The 26,879-nt window shown below is 46.6% G+C and overlaps 1 protein-coding gene across 1 annotated transcript; it reads left to right on the top strand.

The window, feature by feature from the left end:
- Window positions 1–6,298: 6,298 nt before the first annotated feature.
- Window positions 6,299–26,848, top strand: LOC133973957 (interphotoreceptor matrix proteoglycan 1). The gene is made up of 18 exons (XM_062412028.1): window positions 6,299–6,513; window positions 9,187–9,193; window positions 9,294–9,550; window positions 10,631–10,797; window positions 11,102–11,139; window positions 11,551–11,591; window positions 11,672–11,904; window positions 13,569–13,718; window positions 14,492–14,550; window positions 15,475–15,495; window positions 17,103–17,296; window positions 17,419–17,474; window positions 17,601–19,923; window positions 20,238–20,860; window positions 22,455–22,674; window positions 23,659–23,869; window positions 25,110–25,191; window positions 25,657–26,848. Exons 1-17 carry the CDS (start codon window positions 6,450–6,452, stop codon window positions 25,147–25,149), a joined length of 4,704 nt encoding a protein of 1,567 aa, XP_062268012.1. The 5' UTR covers window positions 6,299–6,449; the 3' UTR covers window positions 25,150–25,191; window positions 25,657–26,848.
- Window positions 26,849–26,879: the final 31 nt, after the last annotated feature.

Below are 26,879 nucleotides of genomic sequence, written 5' to 3'. Positions count from 1 at the left end.
AGTTCTCCATTCAAACGATCAGTGCATGATTAGAGATAGAAGATGAGATGTGAGGCTGATCTCAGATCTGCATGAAACTAATTCAGTTCAGTCCCTGGAGGTGACGAGGCTCCACCACACGTCCACGCACCAACATCCTTATTCGATTTCTGTAACTGTCAATTTCAATTACACCGTTGTTGCAGTGCATCGACCTCACAGCGGCAGACACACACATCACATTCATCTGGTGTAATTAACCACACGTGCACCAGGGCTGCTGCAGAACGGGAAGTGGAACAATCAGATCTGAAGCCTTCAGTAGTGAGATGGTGGCACCTGAAAGGGTTGCTGGTTCAAATCCTCACATGCAGATGGTAGAGAAGAAGGTGCTTATTCAAAAAAGGATCTTTTAGGAGAAGATGTACAGGAGGTTCATTCCAGATGTTTCCATGTGACTCCTGGTGTGTGAACATCTGAAGGATAACGTCACGATCTCTCAAGTATACAAATAATTAGTCTCAACAAAGGAGAAGAAATATAATTTAGTTTTTCAGTAATTTCATTTTTAACTCAAGTGACGCTGCATAAATGAATGTGAAACTCTTCTGAAATGAATGGGACTCTGAATATGAATGTGGCCGACGCAGCAGCTTTGATAAACTGCAGTTGGACTCCTGACGGCAGAAAGAAAATGAATTTCACCTAAAACCTTATTTTTTATCTAAAACATCAGAAATTTAAAAATCTGTTTTCAGACATGACCTTTGGAAAATGTCCATGAAAAGTTCCAGAAGATGTTCATGTTGCTTCTGAATGTTTCAGAATGAAATCCGACCAGTGACTAATGAAACACTTGTAGATCAACATCATACTTTTCCTCTAGTGCTTTGAGTAATGAGTGAAGCTTGTTAATTGAGTCTTAATCAGTCACGTCCGTCGTATCTTTAATAAAATGTGGAGCTGCTGAGCGTCAGTCGAGAGAAACTGAGAGAAACCAGACGTTTGTGTTTGTGGCCTCGAACGCTGCTTCTGTTTCCTGCCTGGTTTTTAAAAGACTCTTTCACTGAGTTGAATTCTTTCACGTCTCTAAGTTCAGCTCTTTGAAAACATTCAGAACATCTGAGGACAGAGGAGGTTTAACTCAGGATCAGGACACACAAGGATTCAATGGTAAATACGATTGATTTTAAATGTCATGGCCTGTTTTAATACATATTTTCATAATCTTATAAGAGAACCTTGGATTAAATGGTGACAGTTTATGTCCTGAGCAGCTCCTCAGCTGAGAGAACAACACCAGCAATGAAGCAGTTTTTCCATTTCTCTAAACATCAGAAATCAATTATCAAAAGTTTATTTCCTCTGAACTCTTTACACTTAATCAATCAATAGTTTACAGCATTAACTTGACAGATATGTGTAAATATCAGAAAACCCAGATACAAACTGAAGATGATCCGGACGGGTCCTGTGGAGGATCAGTGGCTGAGACTTTACAACTGCACAGGAAATGTACTAATCAAGAATTAACATAGAAAAATGTCTTTTGATTCCTTGTGTCACATTTGATTTCAGATGAAAACACTTAATGATGCAGCTTCTTCCTCTGGACGGTTTCTTCTCATCACTGCGTCATGAGAACTTTCCTCTGAGTGTCCCGGTGAGGACGTAGTGATGAGTTCTTCTGATCCGTGTCCTCGTCCTTCGTGTGAATACCGTCTCACAGGACGAGCACGTCCATTACCTCATTACACCAGTAATCACTAATGGTCTGTGTCCATTCATCAAACTTACCTAACCACTGAAATGACCCTGTGTGGTGCTAATGGGAACTGGAGTCATTAGCAGGTCTGCTGGCCGATTCCTTTTTCTTTTTTTGGGTTTAATTGTGCTCGTTGAAAAAGTGTCGGAGGCAAACGGGACCAAGTTTGAATATTAAAACCCAACGATGAAAGATGAGCTGGACTCAGCAGCATCCCAGTGGAGCGGGAACAAGACACGTCTCAGAGAGAATCTCCAGTTCAGAGGAAACAGGTCACAGACTCAATGTTCTCCAGGAGCGTTCTGTGCTTCAGGTCATTTGGGAAAAGGAAGAAACTAACTCTTGTTCCGGAGGAAAGTCGAGTCCAGAGATACCTGCTGTTAGACTCTGTTAAATAATACAGGACAGATGATTGGCTGCTCAGGGAGAGACTCATGTCACTGCTGGGAATTCACCAGTAGAGTCCACATGTTTAAATGGATTCATCAGGAGACAGGAGCTCTGAACTCTGCTCAGGGTTTCCAGTGTCTCACGTCTGTCCCTCGTCTCGGCTTCACACTGGTCACATGCTCCGGGTCCAGTGAAGTGTGTTGAAGTTCATGTCCTCTGGTCACGTGACACGTTCTGAAGCAGAGAGCTGATGATGATGAGGACAATTGATTCTCCAGTTGTGGTTCTGGTCCAGCAGCTGCTCCCAGTTCACTGCAGCTCAGGTTTCCAGCTTCACACAGAGCAAACCAGCTGAACTGGTTATAACTCACATCCCAGATCCTCTGAGAGCGGATGAATAATAACCAGCTCTGTGATGAGACGCAGCAGAGGACAAGTTACCATGTGACTCCTCCTACCTCCTGTCCACCTCCTGTCCACCTCCTGCACCTCCTGCACCTCCTGCACCTCCTGCACCTCCTGCACCTCCTGCAGACTCCTCCTCCTCTCACAGCTTCTCTCCGTGCAAACGAGACCTGAGGCAGATTCTCAGCTCGAGTTAATTACGTTAAGTTGTGAATATGTTTTGTGGAAATTGCAAATGATGAGTTAATGAGGCAGCGCTCGGTCTCAATTAGTCCTAATTGGGTCGATGTGCCATTCCCCCCCCCCACCCCCCCCTAAACACACTTTACCCAGAATCATTATGAACCTAGTGAACACACACATATGTTTGTTCCTTTATATAAAGCTGATTAAAGCTGGGGGGGGGGTTTGCCCAGGGGACATGGGGCTTTTACGGTGATGACAGAGCTGCAATGCATCATGGGAGAACTCTCATGTCCTCAGTGAACACAGGAAGCTGCTGGATCGACCTCAGTTCAGACTATAAAGAAGTTTCCTTTTTCAAGAAATCACAACATTAAATGTAAGAATTCATTTCAGTGTGTGGAGACTGCTGCCGATCAGGTGTTGTTAGGAAACGTGTTGTCGTGTGTGTGTCTCAGATTAGTTCCCCACTGTGTGTGTGTGTGTGTGTGTGTCTTTCAGGGGATGTTGTCTCAGCGTGTGGACTGTGGACTGAACGTTACACATCACGTGTCCCGTGTCCTCAGACTTCTGTCCAGAACAGAGACGTTGAGAGAATAAAAGCTTGTTGTGATTCTTCGACCTTGAGCGATCGGTGAGCAGCTGCAGAACGAGGAGGAGAGGGTCTGAACTGAGAGCTCCATGTGCTGCAGCCACTGGTGAGGACATCACAGACACATGGACAGTACATTTCAATTTACCTGGGACACTTTGTTCCATTTAAACATTGTGAAGATCTGTATTTGACAGAAGCCACAAAGTGTCTCATGAAGAAGAAGCTTCAGGGAAGAACCTGGTGAGAAGTGGATTTCAGGACCTTGACCTTTAACCTCTTTGAAGCAGCAGCTGTGATGTCACCTACTTTTATTTCTTTATAATGATAAAAAGAGTTTGAACTCACAATTCAACAGTTTTGGCCTCATCACTCAGAGTCGCTCCTCTTATTGTGTTGAGCAGCTTTGTCCTGTAGCAACACAACTTTTGTCCACAGCAGCTTTTTATCTGTGTTTATTTCTCTTATAGTTGAATTGAGATTTTCACAGAAAGATAAACGTCGTTTCTAATGAGCAGTTTGTGTTGAGAGCTTTGACAGCTGGTTGATCGTGAGGAGACGCAGCAGATTGACTACAGATATAAACTTGAAGGCCTCGATACAGATTCATTACAGATTCATTCTGTAAACGATAAAGAGACGGTCAGAAGGTCAGAAGGTCAGAAGGTCAGAAGGTCAGAAGCAGGACCCTGGTCCCGTGACGTGTTGCTGTCGCGGCTGCAGGATTGTTTTTGGTGGTGAGAGGTTAAACGGGGCTCGACAGACGAAATTAACCCGATTATTGTGATTGTCGTCTGGATTTCATCAGAGGATAATTCCCTGTGTGTGTTTGTGTGTGTGTAGGGGGGGGGGGGGTAAACCGTGGGAGTCATTTCACCTGTGAACAGCTTCAGCTCAGTCAAACCAGTGAATTCCTTCTTTACATTCAAACAGTTTGAGGAATGTGTGAGCAGCTGAGGAGACGAGTGAGGCCTGAAGCGTTTCATTAACTCTTCTCCACCTCTCAGAGATTCCCTCTTATCGCCGCGCTTTCATTTCCCTTCCCCAGATTCCTCCGTGACGCCCGTGTTGAATATCAGCCGCGAATTATTTAATCAAATGTCAGAGTCGCATCCCGGAGACGAAGCTTCTTTAGAAACCAGACGTATCGGGACAATAAGTGAAGCTGCTCTCAGTTCGGAGAGTGAAACTAAACGTCTGGTTCGCTGAGATAAAACCGCTGGAGGGAATAAAATAAAGATGGACGACATGTCTCCATCGCCTCCTGGTGGCTGGATGTAGTATAGGTCATAGAACTCACCTCCTCCATGTTAGCAGATGGGACATGGACCAAACTATAAAGTTAAAATCCACTAAAAGTAATTTTCCTAATAACCACTATCTTATCTACTGTGTAAACATAACTTGAAGTAGTAGTAGTAGAGGTAATAGTAATAGTACATCCATAACAAGAAAGGTCTCAGTCCTCTACGGCTACTACCAATCCTACGAGTACTACTACCACTGCTACGAGTACTACTACGACTGCTACGAGTACTACTGCAGTACTGCAGCTGAGGTCCCTCTGCTGCAGTTTGTCTGTGGCGCTCGGAGGGAAACAAACAGACACTTTAACAGTCCCCGGATTAGAGATTAAAAGACATTTCTAATCTTCTTTTCCTCGGCTCTGCAGTTGTGTAGAAACTCAGTGAAGTCTGAGCTTCAGTTGACCCACAAGAAGTTTAACACCTTCAACTTTCCTCCACTCGGTGGCATGAACAACAGCTCCAGGTGTTCGTGGTCACTTCACAATCACTCAGTGAAAGTGAACAACGCAGGAGATCACCCCCCCCCCCCCCCGGCTTGTCCCACACTAAATCCCCTGTGACACACTGGCCTCTCGACCCTCCATCATCATTCGGAACTGTGGGTTAAACCAAACTCCATCTGACTCCATGTTTACACCATCAGGAAAGTAGAGCGACCCTCCAGAGCAGCAGTGGAACCAACTGTCGCTCTGTTACAGTCGATGAGCTCAATGATAATAAATTACTTTAAAGCTAAAATGCCTGAAATTCACTATTTTCCTCTGAGCTGATGATAAACTCAGTTGTTTTGGTCGTTTGGTACAAATCACAACATTTTTTTAATGTTTCTGAAGCTTAAGGGATTTGAATGTTTTCTTCATTTCAGAAATCTTAGACATTTTATAAATCATGGGACAGTTTTGTGTTATTTGTTGAAAAAAGAAAAACAACATGAATTCTTCTGTGACGTCAACAGCTTTTGAAATCATGTGATGTAACAGAAGCACTGAGGTGGTGTGTGGTCAACAGAGGATTTAACTTTGAACTTATTGTGTGTGTGTGTGTGTGTGTGTTGACCTCTGCAACAAAACAAAATGAAAAACACAAACAAATCTCCAGAGAATCAGAACCAGATTTTGTTGCCAAGCAGGTTTACACACACGATGGATTTGCTGTGGTCTAGTTGTGCAGGTATGAATATGAAATATAATAAACACAATGAGCGGCAGCACCGAACACAACATGGACGTCAGTGAGAGAGAGTTTGGGGCTCCTCCCTCCCAGGCGATGCTCTCACGGAGGACGCTGAGGTTTCACTTCCTGGTCGAGAGTCGTCAACCCGCAGAATAACCCGAGTGGTGATTGGTTCTCAGGGGTCAAAGGTCACCTCCGCTCTAAGCTGCTCTCCACAGGCGGCTGAGAGTAGAACTGCATTAAAACCTGAGGAAACACCAAACACCGGTGCAGAGTGTGGGCTGAGGCCGGGGGGGGAGGGGGGGGGGGGGTGGGTGTTGACAGATGCCCAGAAAGCCACTAACAGGATGAGGCCAGCGCTGGAGGGCCGCGGGGTAAAGGCGGATTATGTCTGAGCAGTAGATAAACAGATTATTACGTTTTGACCTCGTCACTCTCGCCTCACTGCAGCTCCTCAGTTCTCACGGAGGCTCGTGGTGATCAGCAGCGTTTCAGCAGCAGCTCCGGGCCTCGAAGGATCCATCGTCCCCCATGACCCCCTGCAACCGACCCCATGAAGTCCACTTGAGCTAGAGGACGCCCAGCTGCACCCCCCCTTCCCCTCACCCTGCTGGATTTACTTTGACGGTCATATTTTGGGAAACCTTCCCCCACAATGCTCTGGGACCTCAGACTGGTGCTGCTGTTGGCCCTCGCGCCGCCGGCTGCTGGAATTAAAGGTAAGACCCCGTTTTCTGCACAAAGCTTCAATCTGTTGAGCCCGGACTCCTCCAGTCCTCTGACAGGAGGAGGACTTCACACTTTGACTCTTTACAGAGGAGCAAAGTGGACAGTGGACAGATCAGAGCGAGGATATGAGGATTTAAGAGTAAGACTTTGCAAACACGGACTAAACTTGGTTAGAATAGGATGCAAAGCCTATTACGATTGCATAAGCACCTGGCTTTGGAATCCTGAAGGAGCTGGACGCTGTTTAAAGGTCCAGTGTGCAGGACACGTTTGAATTCCTCAGACGGAGTCCTTCATGTCCTCATGTCAGAAAACAGCTCTTCCATGGAGGCTGCCGTGTGTCTGCAGGAGCCGACAGCAAACTGTGGCTCTGCAGAGCACCTGTCACGCTTCATGTCCCCTGAAGGCCACCGTAGATTCTTCTGCCCCTCACACAGGAAGTGGTGGCAATCTGCATCCTCACCACTAGACACCAAGACATCCTCCACACTGGTCCTCTAGAAGTCACATACACAGAACGAGTGTCTGGATGAAGTCAGTGATTCTGAAAACACGAGCCTGACGGCAGCTCCACAGTTTGAGCTGCAGCTTCCTCCCGAGGAGCCCAGGAGCCCAGGAGCCGAGGAGCCCAGGAGCCGAGGAGCCCAGGAGCCGAGGAGCCGAGCAGCCGAGGAGCCGAGGAGCCGAGGAGCCGAGGAGCCGAGGAGCCGAGGAGCCCAGGAGCCCAGGAGCCCAGGAGCCGAGGAGCCTAGAGCCGAGGAGCCGAGGAGCCGAGGAGCCGAGGAGCCGAGGAGTCTAGAGCCTAGAGCCCAGGAGCCGAGCAGCCGAGGAGCCGAGGAGCCCAGAGCCTAGAGCCCAGGAGCCGAGGAGCCGAGCAGCCGAGGAGCCGAGGAGCCCAGGAGCCCAGGAGCCGAGGAGCCGAGGAGCTGAGGAGCCCAGGAGCTGAGGAGCCCAGGAGCCCAGGAGCCCAGGAGCCGAGGAGCCGAGCAGCCGAGGAGCCGAGGAGCCGAGCAGCCGAGGAGCCGAGGAGCCCAGGAGCCCAGGAGCCGAGGAGCCGAGGAGCCGAGGAGCCGAGGAGCCGAGGAGCCTCTTTGTTAGTTCAGACGAACCTCACAAATAAAAGCAACAAACCTGGCCTGTGACGTTTGATACGAAACACTTGAGCTCCAGCGTCTCTTCAGAACATCTCATGTATATTTATCCTACAGCACTGAGGGGGCCGCCCTCTGAATGATGAACAGGGCAGCGTGTGTGGTGGATGTAGTCCAGGAACACTTCAAGTCCGCGAGTGCTTTTATTGTGAGTCGGCGTGGGCACAAGGACGCAAAGCGCCCCCCCCCCCCCCCCGTCCCCCAGCTGATGTAACGTTACACTCGTCTCTGAACGACACGTCAGAAACCCGCTGCATCACAACAGACTCACACAGACTCACACAGGAAAACAGGGCTCAGCCAGATGGAAGCGATTTGATCTCAATAATCTTCAGTTTTTATTTTGCTGTAAAATGAGTTTAAATTAAGGTTAAAGCAGTTTCCATGGCGACCGATGCTCCGCACACTGTTGATTTTGGTTTAGTTTGAAGTTTTGATCTTAAAGGTTCTGACGAAGCTTTTCACCTTCACCAGTTTCCTTGAGTTTAAAGCCCAACGCAATTATTTCTTATTTTTAAAACACATAAATCTGGATTAAACTGTTGATTATGATTTTCTGATGATCGACAACTGACCGATCGTCTCCAGAACAAAAAAAACGTCTCATTCAACTTTTTAAATATTTGATAAAATTATCAGAAAACTGCAGAAATGAACCTGTTTGTTTTGAGTCACTTGTGGAACCAGAGCGGTCGATAGAGTTTCTCCTGACGTAACAGAAAACGACTCCAGATCCAGTTTCAGCTGTTTGTGAATGTTGTGAATGAGCTGAAGCTGCTCTGTGTAGTGAACACATGTGCTGCTCTGTGTAGTGAACGCGTGTGCTGCTCTGTGTAGTGAACACGTGTGCTGCTCTGTGTAGTGAACACGTGTGCTGCTCTGTGTAGTGAACACGTGTGCTGCTCTATGTAATGAACACATGTGCTGCTCTGTGTAGTTAACACATGTGCTGCTCTGTGTAGTGAATACGTGTGCTGCTCTGTGTAGTGAACGCGTGTGCTGCTCTATGTAGTGAACGCGTGTGCTGCTCTGTGTAGTGAACGCGTGTGCTGCTCTGTGTAGTGAACACGTGTGCTGCTCTGTGTAGTGAACGCGTGTGCTGCTCTGTGTAGTGAACGCGTGTGCTGCTCTGTGTAGTGAACACGTGTGCTGCTCTGTGTAGTGAACACGTGTGCTGCTCTATGTAATGAACACATGTGCTGCTCTGTGTAGTTAACACATGTGCTGCTCTGTGTAGTGAACACGTGTGCTGCTCTGTGTAGTGAACACGTGTGCTGCTCTATGTAATGAACACATGTGCTGCTCTGTGTAGTGAACACGTGTGCTGCTCTATGTAGTGAACACGTGTGCTGCTCTGTGTAGTGAACACGTGTGCTGCTCTGTGTAGTGAACACGTGTGCTGCTCTATGTAATGAACACATGTGCTGCTCTGTGTAGTTAACACATGTGCTGCTCTGTGTAGTGAACACGTGTGCTGCTCTATGTAATGAACACATGTGCTGCTCTGTGTAGTGAACACGTGTGCTGCTCTATGTAGTGAACACGTGTGCTGCTCTGTGTAGTGAACACGTGTGCTGCTCTATGTAATGAACACATGTGCTGCTCTATGCACACGCCAGGGAGCTGAGCTGCAGTCACACTGATGCTGTTGTGGTTTCAGAGAGCGGCGTCCGGCTGCACCCGGGGCCGAGGCCGGAGGCCGGCGGCTCTGGACGCTTGGTGGAGCTGCTGAAGACCTCGACGCACAGCAGAGGTTCTGAGGTCGGCCGGCGTCGACCCAAGAGGTCGGTGTTTCTCCACTCGGGCGTGAGGATCTGTCCACAGGAGACCATCAGCGAGGTGCTGGCCAGCCACCAGGCGTACTACCAGCTCAGAGGTACCTCCTTCACTTATAATGTCACTGACGTTTACCAGGAGGACACCACGTGTTTGTTCTCCGGTTAGAACCTGCAGAACATGTCAGGAACATGCCAGGAACGAGTCAGGATCATGTTAGGATCATGTCCTCAGATATTCTTTTTACATGTTTGTGGTCTTTCAGTTTAAGAACAGTCGTGATGCTTTCACTCAGAAGCCTCAAACAGCCTCTAGCCTCTTGCATTCTGTCGGTGAAGAGTCTGCTCTCGGATGTTGTTTTGCAAGTTTGTCAGAATTCCCCAACGAACAGAACGTCAGGTGTGGAGTTGATTAATGGACGAGTAGGAGGAAGAGGAGGAGGGGGAGGAGGAAGAGGAGGGAGAGGATGAGGAGGAGGAGAAGGAGGAGGGAGCAGTAAGGAGGAGGAGGAAGAGGAGGGAGAAGAAGAGGAGAGACAGAGGCATTGCTCCAGGACTCGTGTCAGAATGTTCATGCAGGTTCATGTTCTGAACTTCAGGCGACTGACCGGGCGCTCTGACCAATCAGGAGTCAGTGAGTCATGGACGTGACTCATCACCTCCTCCTCCTCATCGTGACTCTGCAGCAGAGAACATGACAAACTGTGCAGAGTAGATTTCACTTTTCACTGGATACGTTTCAAAAATGAGCCGCCGGGATTTCATCATGTTCACTAAACTGAACTTGGTGCTTTTAAAATCCAGAATATTCAGTTTTTTCATCCAAGAGACTTTAAATCCTCAGGAAGATTCAGCTCTTTGGAATGTAACTTGAGCTTTAACTGGTTTCCAATACTTTTAGCTGTTCTGCTCATATTCAACTCCTTTGATATCTTGCACAGTTTTGAATAATGTCAGTTTAATTTTCACGTTCTTTTTATTTGTAGAGTTTTCCGATGGGCTCATGAAACGTCTTCACTATTTAACAGAAGAGAATCTTCACAGATTTGACAGAAACCTGGTGAAAGTTTATAAATCCTGCTGGAAACAGTTTGGGAGATTTTTATATCCCCTTTCACCTGAAAGTTTGAGCCTTTGTTTGTGTGTGTTTGTGTGTGTTTGTGTGCGTTTGTGCTGCTCAGTGTGTCAGGAGGCCGTGTGGGAGGCCTTCAGGATCTTCTTCGACAGGATCCCCGGCACGTCCGAGTATCAGCGATGGGTTCACACGTGTCAGCAGGAGTCGCTCTGCATCTCCGACCTCGCCAAGAACTTCAGCAGCACCGAGGAGCACATCGGCATGGTGCGCATGGTGAGTCCCCTCCTTAAGGATGATTGACATTCTCCAGCAGCTGAAGAAGAAAAAACACTGAAGGTGATTTACACATAATTAGATTAAAAAAACAACAACAACAACAGATGTGAACAAACCAGAGAATCAATGGTTCAGTTCAATCTGAAGCAAACAACCTCCATCGAGATCAACGGCTTCATTATAACAAACAAGATAATCGTTTGGCTAATTACTGCCTGGGAGTGGAGTGACACACACACACACACACACACACACACACACACACACAGTAACAGTTGTTTTGTTGTGTGCTTGTTTGCAGAGGATGAGTCGGCTGAGAGACAGGAGGCCGCCCTCACGGTAAGAGGTGACATGTGACATCTGTGATGACGCCCACACGTAGTGAGTCTGTACACTGTAAGAAAATCAATCAATCAATCAACTAATCAATCAATCAATCAATGTTTATCATTTCACTGAGCTCAAAGTGAATGAAAGTAGAAGTAAAAACCATAACGTATTTTGATATAAACATAATGATCACATTGGATAAAAGGTTAATAAAAACAAGGGATATATTTATATACAGTATATTTATCTATAGCTATCTATTTCTTTATATCTATTTTAGTTTATTATGAATAACTATAAAGTACATTAAAGAAAATGTATGAAGTGTTTAGTGTTTAATTTTTAATTAAAAATATGAAACTTTAGTTTGTCTTTGAAAGACAGAAGTTGCTCATCTATGGTCTTCATGTTGTTCAGCAGAGGACCAGCGACTCCTGCACCGAAGCTCCCTGAGATCCAAGGTTCAACATCATGATTCTTAATAAACATCTACTGGTTATAGATCATAAAGATATGACAGTGATCTCTCACGTGGCTTCAGGTGCAGAGGTTGAGACGCTCGTCTCATCGGCTCCGCTGGTCCTCACCAGCACCATCCCCCCCCTCAGCCCAGTGAGCACCCCCCCCAGCCCCGGCCTGGATCACACCCCGCCCGAGGAGGAGGTGCAGGAGGTGGAGGAGGTGCAGGAGGAGGTGCAGGAGGTGGAGGAGGTGCAGGAGGTGGAAGAAGTGAAGGAGGTCGAGGAGGTGCTGGAGGTGCAGGAGGAGGTGGAGGTAGGAGACTTTCCAGGCAGCACTCACCTTTACATGTTGAGGTCTTTAGTGGACTGGTATCTGCAGGAGGTCCAGGACATGTCTCCTGTGAGGACAGAGTCCCCGTCTGATTCCTGTTTCCTGGAATCACAGCTTGTTTGAGAGAAAGTTAAACTAGTGATTCAGTGTTTTACTGTCAGCCTGGATCACGAGGGATTTGAACCCATGCCCCTCTGTGTTCTACAGCTGCTCCTCCACAGTAAAGCAGTTAAGTGGATTAAGTCGAGAGACACTTACAGTAAAGGTCTGTGTTGAGGAGACAAATTTCCATTTGACACTTTCTCACAATAAGGGAGATTTTAATATGTTTTTATTTTGAAAGCAAACGTCATTAGAGACAATCATTAACTCAAAGCAAAGCATTTGTTATATAAAATTAAAGATAATAAGTAGATCATGTAATGACAACCCAATGGATGAAGTATTAAATACATTTCTGGTGGTAATAATTCTCTAGATTTATTTCAGTTATTGAATTAATGTTTTAAGTTTTAGAGTGAAATGCACTGTGGCATGGAGAGGTAGCTCACATATGGTTTTAATAAAGGTTTTGTTCTGCTCCAGTATATAAAGAACACCTGCTCTATTATCTCTATGTTTGGTCTCCACCTCCTGATGGAAACTCTGTAGCTGCTGCTCTGTGATTACCAGCCGCTCTCTGACTGTGATCATGTGACACAGCTTGAAGACAGTTTACCTGCAGCAGCTATTAACTGTGTGTCTGTGTGTGTGTGTGTGTCTGTGTGTGTGTGTGTGTGTGTGTGTGTGTGTGTGTGTGTGATTGTGTGTGTGTGTGTGATTGTGTGTGTGTGGCAGCGCTGCTTCTTCCCACAGATAATAGCGTCTTTGTCCTGCCACTGAATCAAGTTGTTTTCGTTCAGGAAATAGAAAGAGAGGGTTTGATTCTGAGGAGGTTCCTCGTGGAGCTTTGGTTAAACATTGTCATTTTGTCAAACAGGAAACAAATTGTTCTCGGAAATTACTGCAGTCATTTGAATTTTTACTTTCATTTCACAAGAGCAGGTTTGTTCTCTTTTCAACCCGTTTGAATATGTGTTGATGATGCAGAGGACGGGTCCGGGTCCACTGTGTGACGGACACCTCTGTTGTGTGTTCACTGTGGGATGGACCCAGACACGTCTTCATACTTTCATATCCTGTTGTCAAAAGTACATGTGCTGAAATTATGATTTAGTCTTTTCCCTCCTTCTTTCTTTCACGTTTCCTTCTCCCTGGATTTATTGCTCCTCTGGTTTCTGAACTTTTCCCGTTTTCCTTCCTGACACGTTTGGCTCCAGGTCAAAGTGAAAACATCAAATGTCATGTGATAAATACCAGATGGAGCTTTGACTTGTGGTTTATGGGTCTCTTGATAAACATTAATGTCTTTTCTTCATCTCATCAGAAGTGAACTGTGTGCAGCATTTAGCAGCTGAAGAGTCAGATGTTTCCCTCAGGAGGTGGTGGAGAACAAACTCAGAGCTAAAAGAGCTAAATGGAAAGAGGCAGTTTTTTGGATCAGAAACAGAAAGTGTTGCTGCAGGTTTAGGTTTTGTTGTTGTTTCTTGTTTTGTTGTTTTCTTGTTGTTGTTCCTCGATCCTGACTCGTGTTTGTCGTCCTGAAGGAGCCAGAGCTTCCTAACGTGGTCCCGGAGAGTCCGGTGGAGCAGATGGTGGAGTTCAGCATCGACCTGGTGGATCCGGGCTACAGAGAACTGCTGGACGACCCCGACTCACCTCAGTACATCGACCTGGCTCATCACCTGCAGGACCAGGTGGGACGGGATTCAAACTGTGGACACGTGGCGTTTCATCTCAGATAGTCATACTGACTCTGGTGATTCTGACGGGTTTAGTTTGTGTTGGTTTGAAACATGGAGCGGATTCCTGCATTAGCCACCTGGCTAGCGTTAGCCAGGTGGCTAGCGTTAGGTGGAGACATGGCCCCGTTGAGCCGGCTCCTCGTCAAACAAACAGGTTTCAGTCTCGGTTCAGTTGTAGACGTGATTTATTTCAACACTGCAGTGGTTCGGTTCTAAAAACAATTTAAAGACAGATGAACGTAACCAGTCAGCATCTGGATTTAACTGCCTTTTTTAACAGCTCCTCCTGCTCCTCCTGCTCCTCGTCCTCCTCTTGCCCCCCCCCCCGTGATGATCTCCGTGCCGGTGACTCTGGCTCGTGCTGAACGTAAATAAGTTCTCATCATGAGGCCGTAAGGTCTGCGCCACGGGGAAGAGGAATAAAGGGATTAGCTGCCCTCCTCCCTCGCTGCCAGCACATGTGTGGCTCCAGAGCCGTGAGGAGGACCTCCACATGTTCACTGCTCGTTGTGCGACTCAGAGCTTCACAATCATTTAGCGGCTGCACGCGAATCCCTGCAGGACCTGAAGCCGCCTTTAAAGACGATTAGGTCATAAGAGCGAGCAGGTGCTTCCCAGTGTCACTGAGTTCACGTCCATGCGACCGGTGGTTGATGGGGATCAAACCTCCGGCTCAGGGACCAGCTCACGTGTGCGTCTCGGTGAACGTTGTGTTTCTCTTCCAGATGCAGCACGTGTTCGACAAACTTCCAGGATTCAAAGGAATCCACGTTCTGAGAATCAGGTGAGAAACGATGATCTGAAATAAAGACCCGAGGTCGTATCACATGTGACCTCTGGGTCCTGATCATGTCAATACATTCAGATGGAGCAGATTGATTGGCTGCTGGTAGTTTGAATTAGAATCTGTCACCTCATGGCCCGTCCACGCTGCGCCACCTTCAGGTTTCAGGTTGAACTGCAGAAAAACCTGAAACCTGAGATTAAAACGGAGGATTTTCCCTCGTCGCTGTGACAGAAGTCATTTGCAGAGGAAACATGGCGTCAGTCACAGAGCAGCTTCATAAATGAACTTCATCCTCTTTAAAAACAGACGGTTTGATAGGGAAGGGGGGGGGGGGGGCTGCCGTCAACCTGAAGTCTGCAGGATTTAAAACCTGTTTGACCTGATGGTGAAACTCAAAGGTCCTGATCATCTCCAGGCCGTCGACGAGCTGCTGAACGACTGCACATGAGTCACAAACACACACACACACTCACACACACACACACACACACAGAGACAGACACACACACAGTTGTCGTGGTCTCACTGTTTCCCTGGTTACAGAATCTGCTGGAGACATTATCTTCCACTGCTTCAAAAAACTGAAAATCAAATAAGTGACATAAATAAATCCTAAATTGACATTTGTCTATTGAAAAGGACAAAATATGAAGAAGTGAACTGCTCCAGGAAACGGGAGTGATGTGGACGGGTCAGAGGATCAGTTTGGAACAAAGTGGATTTTCATGAAAACTTGATTTAGACTAATTTCCTTCTGCCGTCAGGTTGATGCTCTGTGAAAAATCTAAAAGAACAGCAGCTCATAAACACTCTAATGACTCTTCATTTGTATAGAACATCACGTGTGTTGTTGTGTGTAGAATTCAAAGTGCCACAGGATTTCATCTCACTCTTCTTCTTCTCTGTTCTCCTCTCCGGCAGCGAGATGCAGGACACCGACGGGTAAGTGACGGAGAACCCTTCTGCTGTAGCTTCACCTCGTGTGTTTGTGCAGGTTGTTTCACTCAGAGCTGGAAATAGAAATGTTGAACTGGAGGAAACTGCTGAGAGCAGGAACGTGTGTGACTCCTGGTTTGAGGTCAACATGTGGAGCTGCTGCTCGTTAGAGGGCAGGTTCCTCTCGTTACCAGAGACTCAGGTGACAAGTGAGACAGGAAGACGTGTGGATAGCTGCTCCCCACCCCCCCGCTCACATGCCCCCCTGCTGGGTCTGGTGCTGTCACGGCCGATAACACGGAGGAGAGGCCTCAGCAGGAGCTCGTCCTCTTATCTGACGAAGGCTTCTCGACTCCTCCTCCTCCTCCTGTCTGCTCGGCTCCAGAAACACAAACTACAAGAAGGAGAAATCAACACCTGACGGGTTCAATCAGGAACATTGAGATTTATTATGGTTATTGTTCCTGAGTGAGGGAAACGGTTCAGTGGTTATTTTATCGACAATATTTGATATGTCTCACGTCTGCTTTGAGGGAATTTATTTAAAAGAGTTGCAAACTTTCACGTGGAATCACAGATGAATTTATCAGAATTTGGTGTCAAAGGTCATATTCTTAGATATATGAGAAAGACCTTGAAGAAAGATGGTCTCACAGATGAACTGCCGAAGGTCAAAGTTCAAGTTGAGTCCGGAAACAATGGTTTCTAGACTGAAAGTGCAGGGTGGTAGTTGTATTCCTGACTCAGCTGACAGAATGGAGGGTCATGGTGGGCGGTGCTGGGGGCGGGGACTGTATACTTGTGACATCACAACCTCCCAGGAGCCCTCATGGCTCGTTTCAGAATAAAAGCTGTTTGCATTTCTCTGATACTTTGGTTATATTTATAAAGTTTATTATCAAAAGAGAAATCTCTTTTCTACAACACAGGACCTTTAAGTGGACAGAATCCAGTGGGGGGGCCTGACAAAGAGGAAGGGAACCTGTGAAGCTGCTTCATACATCAGATAAGAGGCAGGAGGTCTTTGTACTGTTGGCAAAGAGAAGCCAGCAGCAGAAGAACAAAGCTGTTTGTGTTCATGGCGGCTGATCTCCACAGGGGGCAGTGAAGGAGCCTCTAACGTGTGGACCCACGTGCCTCCGTGACTCCATCAGAGCAGGAATAGAAACTGAGTGAAGCTCAAGCTAGAAGCTGGGATTAGACGCCAGGTGAGGACACGGCTGTGAAGACGCATTGGACCAGTTTACAACAGCACCCTGAGGAAAATCCTGGAAACGCCACGTGAAGAAAACCAGACTGTGAAAACCACCTGTAGAGAGAAGGTGTGTTTACATGCACACATCAAGACCAGGTGATGACAGATGCTCTGTTGCATTCTCTTCAAATTCAGCTTCAGATTCTGCTGCCTGGCATTTTGAAAAGTGCGACTTCTCTCAACACACGTCCATTGATTGTCTTTGTCGGTCTGCAGCGAGTCAGTGACCCAGAGATCCAGAGATCCAGAGTTAAGTCAACATCTGAGTTTGAGGAACCAGAGTTTTCTCCTGCAGAAGGTTGATTCACACGAGTTGATCAATAAGAGTTCGAGTGAACCGTCACATCCTGTGTTTCAGGCCTGGAGGAATCTCCGTGCACTACTCTCTCCTCTTTGAGATCAATTCTCCTGAAATCAACTTGGAGAACTCAGAGACGGCGTCCGGCGAACCGGAGGCCCCCCCCGACTCCGTCCTCAGGGACCTGGTGACCACGGCGCTACGGGAGGAGGCGTCTCTGCCCATCGACCTGGAATCGCTCAACTTCCAACCAGGTACCGCCCCATACTTTATTCTACATGTTCTTACTGAAACTATGAAATGAGCTGCTCCAGCAGGAAGGAGGCAGAGTTTGAATCAGTATCAACAGACGTGTGATACTTTGGTTTCTTCTCAGAGGTGATTCACCTTCCAGCCCTGACCTCCACCTCCTCAGTAGAAGTCGTGGATGAGGTGAGATCTTTATTGTCATTTAAACTAAATTAAAACTCAAGCAAATATTGATGTTATGAATTGTTTCAAAGCTTTTTTTTCAAGGAACTCAAAAGAGGTTAAATAAATAAATCTGCCTCTCCACAGTCCAGTGAGCCGGACTCACACAACGAGTTGGAGGTCATCACCGACGAGCCGGAGGTGGAGAAACCTCGTCTGGTGGTTCCCCTCACTCCCATGGAGAAGGAGAACGCCCTCGTGACCCTGCTGGACCCCACGGCTGTTCCAGAGAGCAGCCCTCCTCCCCCCGCCTCAGAGGAAGTTACCCATGAGCCTGAGGAGATAGATGTGAGCGAGCCTGAGCCATCGAGTGAAGACGGGAAGGAAGAAGAACTGCTGATCATTACACACCAGATTGAAACCATTCATCACGATGAAACCGGCGAGCTGGTGAGAGACTTCATCGCGACCCCGACCGACGCTGCATCCGTCCCTCTGTCTCCAAACCGGATCTCAGAGGAAGACCTGAATCCTGTCGACAGCGATGATCCTCCCTTCACCCCGACTCCTCAGTTTCTACTGACCACAGCTCCTGCTGGAGAGGAGCTGCCTGTCACAACACTCTCCGCCCTCACAGGCCAGACGCCCACTGAGACCACGGGGACTCTCCAAGAGGTCGAGGAAGAAAACGATCTTCCAGAAGAGGAGGAGGTTGATCTGAATGTCCATGAAACTGAGGAAGAACCACAGGAAGCATTAGGAGGTGAAGTTTACAAGGTTTTGCAGCCGACTCCTGATGGGAATGAGGTCTCTGAACCAGAAGAGGAGAATTTAGAAGTTTTAGAAGAAGACGTAGAACTTTCCGAGGGAGAGTCTGTGGTGGAAACTCAAGAGGAGCCAGAAGAACCTGAGGTTCCAGGCATGGAGGAAGAGGAACTCGAAACAGCAGCTGAAGATTTACAACCCGATGAGGACGTAGCTGAAGTTGCAGAAATTAAAGTTGATGTAGATGAAACATTTTCAGAAACAGAAGAGGTTCAAGTTCTCGAGGTAAAAGTACCTGAAGTTCCAGAGGAAACTGGACCTGAATTTCCTGAAGAAATTATACCTAAAGCACATGAGGAAACTATACCTGACGTTCCAGAGGAAACTATACCTGAAGTTCCAGAGGAAACTGGACCTGAAGTTCCTGAGGAAATTCTACTAGAAGTTCCTGAGGAAACTATACCTGAAGTTCCTGAGGAAATGGTACTAGAAGTTCCTGAGGCAACTTTACCTAAAGTTCCTGAGGAAACTTTACCTGAAGTTCCAGAGGACATCGTACTAGAAGTTCCTGAGGACATAGAACAAGAAGTTCCTGAGGAAATACTTCCTGAAGTTCCTGAGGAAATACTTCCTGAAGTTCCTGAGGAAACTGTACCTGAAGTTCCAGAGGACATAGTACTAGAAGTTCCTGAGGAAATACTTCCTGAAGTTCCTGAGGAAATACTTCCTGAAGTTCCTGAGGAAACTGTACCTGAAGTTCCAGAGGACATAGTACTAGAAGTTCCTGAGGAAATACTACCTGAAGTTCCTGAGGAAACTATACCTGAAGTTCCAGAGGACATAGAACTAGAAGTTCCTGAGGACATAGAACAAGAAGTTCCTGAGGAAACTGTACCTGAAGTTCCAGAGGACATAGAACTAGAAGTTCCTGAGGACATAGAACAAGAAGTTCCTGAGGAAATACTACCTGAAGTTCCTGAGGAAACTGTACCTGAAGTTCCAGAGGACATAGAACTAGAAGTTCCTGAGGACATAGAACAAGAAGTTCCTGAGGAAATACTTCCTGAAGTTCCTGAAGAAACTGTACCTGAAGTTCCAGAGGACATAGTACTAGAAGTTCCTGAGGAAATACTACCTGAAGTTCCTGAGGAAACAGCTTCAGAGCCACAACTTCCTGAAGAGGTTGTAGAAGAGGTTGAATCAGAGGACGGCACGGTTGATGTTTTACCGCCAGTTGAAGACCTTCCTGTGGTTTCAGAGTCAGAATCAAAGGACTTGGTAGAAGAAGTCCCAGAAGCAGAAGAGGAGGCTGTTGACGTCCAGGAACCGAATCCAGAGGAGGAAACAGTTGAGATGTTAGAACCACAACTTAAGGAAGCTGTAACTGAGCCACCAGCAGAATCCATTAAAATCCTTTACCCACTGGACTCTATGGAGGACCTTCACTTTGGAGAGGAGAGTTTCGAGGTTGTGGAAGATAACGAGTTCCTTCAGCCTGTGGGACCTGACTACCACCGCCCGCTAGAGGAAGACAATTTACCCGTCGTCATCAATCCTTCGGTGGAAGAGGTCGGAGAACCTGATCACGAGAATCCCATCGTGGATCCTTTCTATGTGGAGGAGGAAGTGGACCTCTTAGACCAGAGGGTGGACCAGAGGGTGGAGACCGATGAAGAAGAGTCTGAAGCGACCTCAGTTAACGCAGGTGAGCAGGTTCCTGTGCAGAGCCGGAGATACGATTACAGAATGATGTTCATGGAGATGTGAACTGACAGAAGATAATTAAAGATCCTCTCACACATTAAAGTTCTATCTTCAGGAAGACTTAGTGAAGCTTCCTCGTTTTTATGAACAAAGCAAACACAAACTGGATTTGTGGGAAATTTCAGATCCTAACAAACAATTGTTAAATGTAACGTGATTATTTAAAGTGTGAATTCCTCAGGAGGCAGTTTGAAGGTTGAGATGTTCCTCAGACTCACTGACTCATGACTTGATTCTGTCTCTGACATTTCAAAGAGGTGGCAGCTCCAGCGACGGAGGAGACACAGGAGACTGATTCCTCCAGTGTGACGGCAGCCCCGGCTTCAGACGCCGTCCCGACCCCCCCGGTGTCTCCCGTGGACGAGTCTGAGGTGTCGTCCCCCGGCCCGACCGTGGACTCTGGACTCTTTGAGGAACCAGTGGTCCCCTCCTCTCCCGTGTCCTCAGAGGAGGACATCACAGCGCCGGAGCAGAAACAACCGGCCGTGGTCATCATCGGTGAAGACCTGGAGGACACGGTGCAGACAGGAAGTGAGCGCCCCACCAGCTCACCACCGGCTGCTGAAGACGCCGTGGACGAGGCCGTGCAGGACCTGGCCGTGGAGCTGGACCAAACAGATGTGGCAACCACGGAGGCCAGCGAGCTGCCGGACGAGGGGAGTGGCTTCACATGGGCGGGCGAGGAGGCCGCCACCGTGGGGGCCACGGCACAGACTCCAGTGAGATACCTGACCACGCCCTCCATGACCACGGCCAGCAACGGGCGGGAGCTGGTGGTGTTCTTCAGCCTACGGGTCACCAACATGGACTTCTCCGAGGACCTCTTCAACAAGACGTCTTCTGAGTACAGGTCCCTGGAGAACACCTTCTTACACGTGGTGAGTAGGAAACCAGACGTCTTCAGGGGCCTGGTGAGTGAGTTACTCTGAGGGAGGTCTCATTAGGAGACGAGGGGACGAGCTCTGCTGAGCGTCCCTCATGTCTTTGAGTCAATCTGACGTTAACAAGGTTCTAAACGAATTGAACAAAAAGCTTCAGACGGATTCAGAGCAGATCATCATCTGCTGCTGAGGGGATTTACAAACCACGAGGGGGGGGGGGGTTAATCAGAGCTGCATCCGATGAGAGTAAACAAAGAGCAGAGCAGGAAGAAGAGTTTGAACTTCTTTAAACCCGATTCAATCAAGTCATTGGAGGTTAAAGAGATCATGTTCACACCTTCTCACCAGAGGGAAAGCTCCTGTTGGTTTCATGAGGTTCAGATTGTTCCTGACTGAGCTTCAGACCTTCTTCAGATGTTCTTCAGTTCACAGCCCAACTAGCTGCAGCTCCAGCTCATTAATCCAGTCGGCAGGAGATCAGAAGGTCAAAGCTTCATGAACATTAATAATCAGACACTTGACATCGGGTCCCTGGTGTGAATATGAAACATGAATAGAACATGTTATTGAAGATCTCCACGTTTTCTGGATGGATCCTAAAATGAATCTGCTCAACACAATGGTTGTTTGAGGCCGAGGCTTTTCAGAGAGTGTGTGTTCCTGTGTGTCTGTGTGTGTGTGAGTTTGTGTTTGTGTGTGTTTAAGCTGATTTATAAAGACGTTAATGTGTTTGTGTGAGTTGACGACTCTTCGACCTCGATCACAGAACGAATGAAAGAAGAAACGTGACACTGAAATAAACTCAAGTCGTTTAACTGCATCGCCCGACAATAACAACACAATCACATCAGAGGCCGTCGCTGCTGTTTATCATCTCACGACACACACACACACACACACACACACACACACACACACAGCATATAATAATGATTCACTCTTGTTGTTTTCATGCAGATAAAATCGGATCAGATAGAAATTTGAATTTCACTCGAGGCCCGGAGGCAAACTTCCAGCATCATCTTCTGTGACAGTGGAATCGTCTCTAATGAGTTCTGAATCATTTAAAACCAGATCGTGATCACGTCTGACTTTTGTGTCTCAGAAGATCTTCTGCAATCCTAAACCAACTCATATAGAAATGTATCGCAATTTGAATAATTTTTTATAAGACTCAAATTTGTATTGTGGAAATAAACTTCACGCTGACCTGAGAGAACTTCACCGATTGTTAGAACTTGTTCTGGATTTTTAGATTAAGCTCAACTCAAGCAGAAGCTGCATTTAGTTAAATTATTTATGGCTGATTGAGAAAAAGACATGAAATGCACATGTGTCAGTTTACACCAGTCAGTGCAGTTGTATGAACTCAGAGAAGTCAGAGGATCTTCTTCCTCTTCTAGTTCCTCAGTAGTTTTGTTTCTCTTGTAAATGTTTGATATAAAAGGTCAGAAGATGAAACTCTGACGTGGTCCTGCTGCTCCATGAGGAGATGAATCATTACCATGGATGACCTGTCCTCTAACCTTCAGGATCCAAACTGTTTCACCAGCATCAAACTGAGAATGATAACCTGTGCTGGTGTTTGCAGCTGATGCCGTTCCTGCAGGCCAACCTGACGGGCTTCAGGAACCTGGAGGTCCTGAACTTCAGGAAAGGCAGCGTGGTCGTCAACAGCAAGATGAAGTTCGCCAAGTCGGTGCCGTACAACATCACCGAGGCCGTCCACTGCGTCCTGGAGGAGTTCTGCTCGGCCGCCGCCAGGAACCTGCACATCCAGATCGACACCCACTCCCTGGACATCGAACCAGGTACAGCGGAGCGACCACGTGGACGTGTTGGAGTCCGAACTCATTCAATCACCAACACTTGTTTTAAAGCCTTTGGGTCTTCTGTTTTTGAATCAGTGAACAATTCCACAGATTGTGTTATTGTAAAGAAGAATCTTCATTGTTGAGAACTGAATCTTTAATAACCTCAGACTTTGAGTGAAAACCTTTGAACGTGTGCGAGTTCCTCTTCCTCGCTGCAGCAGCTCCACAGTGACATCTCGAATGTGTGTGATAAAACTCACTGCAGCTTCTCATGACGAGCCGCTGCAGCTCTTCTTTGAAAGCCGCTCGCGCTCAATAAGCTTTGTCTTTACAGATGAGGCCGAGATCACAAACGTATTCAAATCGACTCAGTAATTAGGTCTATGTGTCAAATCAGCCCAATGCACTGTGGGATTGCACAGAACATCACAGGCCGAAGAGCAGTGATGAAGATGAGCAGTGAGTCACGGAGCAGGAAGTGCTGCCGCAACATCTTCTGCCTCCGAGCGGCAAATTGTGTTTCAGCACAATCCTGATTGTGCTGAAACCGAAAGATTTACTGTGTTGTGCACTCGCTCCTTCATGCATCAACAGCAGTACTGCAAGTGCAGATCATAAAATGTATATATATATGTATATAAATATATATGTATTGGAATACAGATATAAAATCAGGTTCACAGAAATGTTCTTTAAACTTTTCACATTAAACACTATCTATTCTCTATTTGTGTAACTGTAACTGAATAGAGTTTTTATCTAGATTCTAAAAATCTGGATCATTCTCTCGATCCACTTGTTTTCACAAAAATGTGGAAAATTATAAATGGATTCCTGGTTCTGAAAAAACTGTTCCGAGCTTTTCAAGAAAACCAGTTGCGTACTCCTGTGATTGAAGACTCTAGGGGGCGCTCTGATCAATGCTAACGTCCGAACTTTGCGCTTCTTGATGACCACTAACGTTCGATTCCCTCCTCCCAGCGGACCAGGCGGATCCCTGTAAGTTTCTGGCCTGTGACGAGTTCTCTCGCTGTGAAGTGAGCGGCCGGACGAAGGAGGCCCGGTGTGTGTGCGAGCCCGGCTTCCTGTCGGTGGACGAGCTGCCGTGTCAGAGCGTCTGCGTCCTGCAGCCCGACTACTGCAGAGGAGGGGGGGCGTGTCACATCCGGCGTGGACACGGCGCCGTGTGCAGGTAACGACCTGCAGGGGCTGATGGGATATCGAGGTTCAGAGGCCGATCAGAATAATTATAACATTGTTATGACTTCTAACAGCACCATGTTGTTTTTATAAACCTTTATAAGATGTTTGGGATTTTTACGAGATTTTATTTTTCTTATAGATTTATAACTTTTACGAAGCTTCAGGACATTTTCATGTGTTCTCTACGAGGATGTTGTTCTACCCTGAGGTGCCAGTGTGGTTTGTTCTTCCAGCTGATCTCGATTATAACTCTATTATTATGTATTTTATCATAACTCAGACTCACAACACATTTTATTCTTCAGGTTCCTCTCTGATAAAGACACTGAGCCTCTGCACAGGGAGGAAGATTTAATCTGAGTCACATGATTGTTGTTTAACGATGACACAGTGTGAGCGGCTGAATCTGCTTCACAGTAAATAAACAAACTAAATGCAGCATGAGGTTTGAAGTGGTTTTAAACGTCTTGTAGATTTTCTCCCTCTCTCTTCTTCAGCCGTCGGCAGCGTGAATCGATGCTCAGTTGATTTTGAATGGAGAGGAGGCGTTCATCTTATTAACTGGCTCCCAGTCGCAGGAACTCTCATTTCAACCCAGTGCTCAGCAGCCGTCTCCCAGCAGCTGAACCAGTTACGATCTTATTTCCATCATCAGAACTGTTGCACTCGCAGAAACGTCCTCCTCTGAATCCTCACCGCGAGCCACGAGTGAGCTCGAGTGCAAACGAGAGGGTCAACGACTGAGAGGTCAACAGCTGCCGTCAAACCAAGCGTCTGAATCCTGTTGTTTTCTCTTTGATTTAAATATAAATCATGAGATTAAATTCTAAAAAGGTCGAGTTGATCAATAATTCACATGAATGAGAAAAAGGAATTTGTGGAAAGTGAGAAAAACTCTTTATTTCTTTAGTATTCTGCTTTTATGCAAAGATTGAACACGACCAGGTGTTTCAATGTGTCAGAGGAGAAGCAGGGAAACTTCTCATCTGAAAAACTCACAGGTGATCTTCTGGATCAACATGTTCTATGTTTTTATTGATGAAAACTATTTGATTGACTCAGAAGCTTTTAGCCGAGCTTGTACAGGTTCTAGAAACTTGAAGACGAGGTTCAGACTCCTCTGGATCTCGCTCCGTCCTCTGTGGACACAGCGAGGACGCTGGATTCCGTGGGAGTTGCTGTTTCTGCAGTTTCTCTCTCACACCTGCTTCACTTCTCTTCCTCCACAGATACGACGACCGGTACTCCCTCGCCGGCCGGGCCAGTTAAGAACCCACCGGCCCGGGACGGCACCTGAGAGTCCGACTGAAGGTAAGAGGAGTCCTTCTGCTCAAACCCCTCGAGTGCAATCGTGTGTCTCTGCAAGAAGCCTGTGCTCACTCAGCGAGAAATCCTCCACAGCAACTCGTCTCCTTGGTTTTATTAGGACAGACTGCAGAGTTTCAATCTGCCTCCGCGTCTCAGGCTAAATTGGTTTAGAGCTGCAGCGTTAAAACCGACGCAGAGTAATCAAACCTCCCAGAGGACGACGGGGCGTCTTCTTTTCTCATTCACAGAGAAAACGTGTCTGTGAATAACAGAGAATTTCCTGGAAAGCTCCGTGTGAATTAACTCTAACTCTAGAAAAGTGGGAACATTTGCACTGAATTAACACAAACAAGTAGAATCAGAATCTAATGATGAATTAATAAATTATCGTGTGAATCTTCTTCAATTTAATTTCTTATGGTCACAACTTGTGTAATATTTTAAATCACGTCTCTTTTGTCTCTGCAGACGAATCCGGTGGAAACTCGTCAAAGCCTCGAAGACGACGAAGAGTTTTCAGAATAAAAGTCATCAGAGCTTCGATCAGAGACGATTTTCCTTCAGGGAAACAGACACTGAAAAACAAACTGTGTTCCAGCTGTCGACTGAAGAGGAGCTCGGACGTCTGCTGCCGCGATGGAAACTCACGTCTTTGTTTACTGCTGACAAACTTCATCTTCTTCAAGATTCTCAGGATCTGTTGTTGTTGTTTAGATCTGTCGAGACTTTTCTTTTCCAATAATTAAGATAATCGAGGATGAGTCAGCTGATGATCTTCATCACGTAGATCAGTGGTTCACGATCCTTTGGCTCGTTACCACTGAAAGGTGCTTTACGCAAGTTTTCTCTTCTGCGTAGCTAGAGGAGGTTTCCGTTTTCTTCTCTGTTTGTTTGATACCAAGATTACACAAAAACTACCAAACTCATTTTGAGCCGAGGAAGGAGTGATTTCATTTGGGGGAGGATTCGATTGAGGGGGCGGGTCCAGGAACCAGCAGTTCGGGGTTTGGCTCTGTTCTGGTTTGTTAGCAATGTAGCATTAGGGAAAACTTGCATACAGTACCTCTAAAATTAGCGATATCGACATGTGACTCTTCATCAAAGGAATATTTCTATTTTCCCTTCAGTTGATTGATTTGAATGTTTTTTCGAGGTTAAAGTTTTATCAATGAAAAAAAAGCTAAAATTGATTATTATATCCAAAAGGTTGTGAACCAGTGGAATGTTGCTTCTTTAACTTCAGGTATTTGGTCATTAAATAAAATACTTTATACGTTTTGACCTGATGGTGGCGCTAGAGGCAAGGTCAAAGGAGGATTCATCCACAAATGTTTGAACTACTTTGTAAATAGTTTGAAATCTTTCAGCCGCATCACATGGTTTTCATCAGCGGCTTCGAGTGACGACAGAAATCATCAACTCTTCAGCCGCTGATGAAAACTGTCACGTGATCCAAAATCTGTCACTTTTCTTATTGTGTCTCATTTGTGAAGCTGCTGAAAAAGAAACGACTTTGCGAGTTGCTAGATCTCCGACGTCCTGTTTCCTGAACAGATCGTGTAAATATCACGTGTGTCTGGACTCGTCTCGTTGCTGTACATGTTCACTTCTGTGTTGTTTTACAAATAATAGTTTAAAAATACAAAGCTGCTAAATAAGAGACTTTCTCCTCATTTCACTTGAACATGGAT

This window comes from Platichthys flesus, chromosome 18 (assembly GCF_949316205.1).
Source record: "Platichthys flesus chromosome 18, fPlaFle2.1, whole genome shotgun sequence".
In the NCBI taxonomy this organism is placed as follows: Eukaryota; Metazoa; Chordata; class Actinopteri; order Pleuronectiformes; family Pleuronectidae; genus Platichthys; species Platichthys flesus.
This window is presented reverse-complemented; position numbering and strand designations above follow the sequence as displayed.

Bases quoted from the DNA above. Each gene is read 5' to 3' on its own strand.
- LOC133973957 (XM_062412028.1), top strand. From the start codon at position 6,450: ATGCTCTGGGACCTCAGACTGGTGCTGCTGTTGGCCCTCGCGCCGCCG. The intron at 10,798-11,101 runs GTGAGTCCCCTC...GCTTGTTTGCAG, and splicing joins ACATCGGCATGGTGCGCATG to AGGATGAGTCGGCTGAGAGA. The intron at 13,719-14,491 runs GTGGGACGGGAT...TTTCTCTTCCAG, and splicing joins CTCATCACCTGCAGGACCAG to ATGCAGCACGTGTTCGACAA.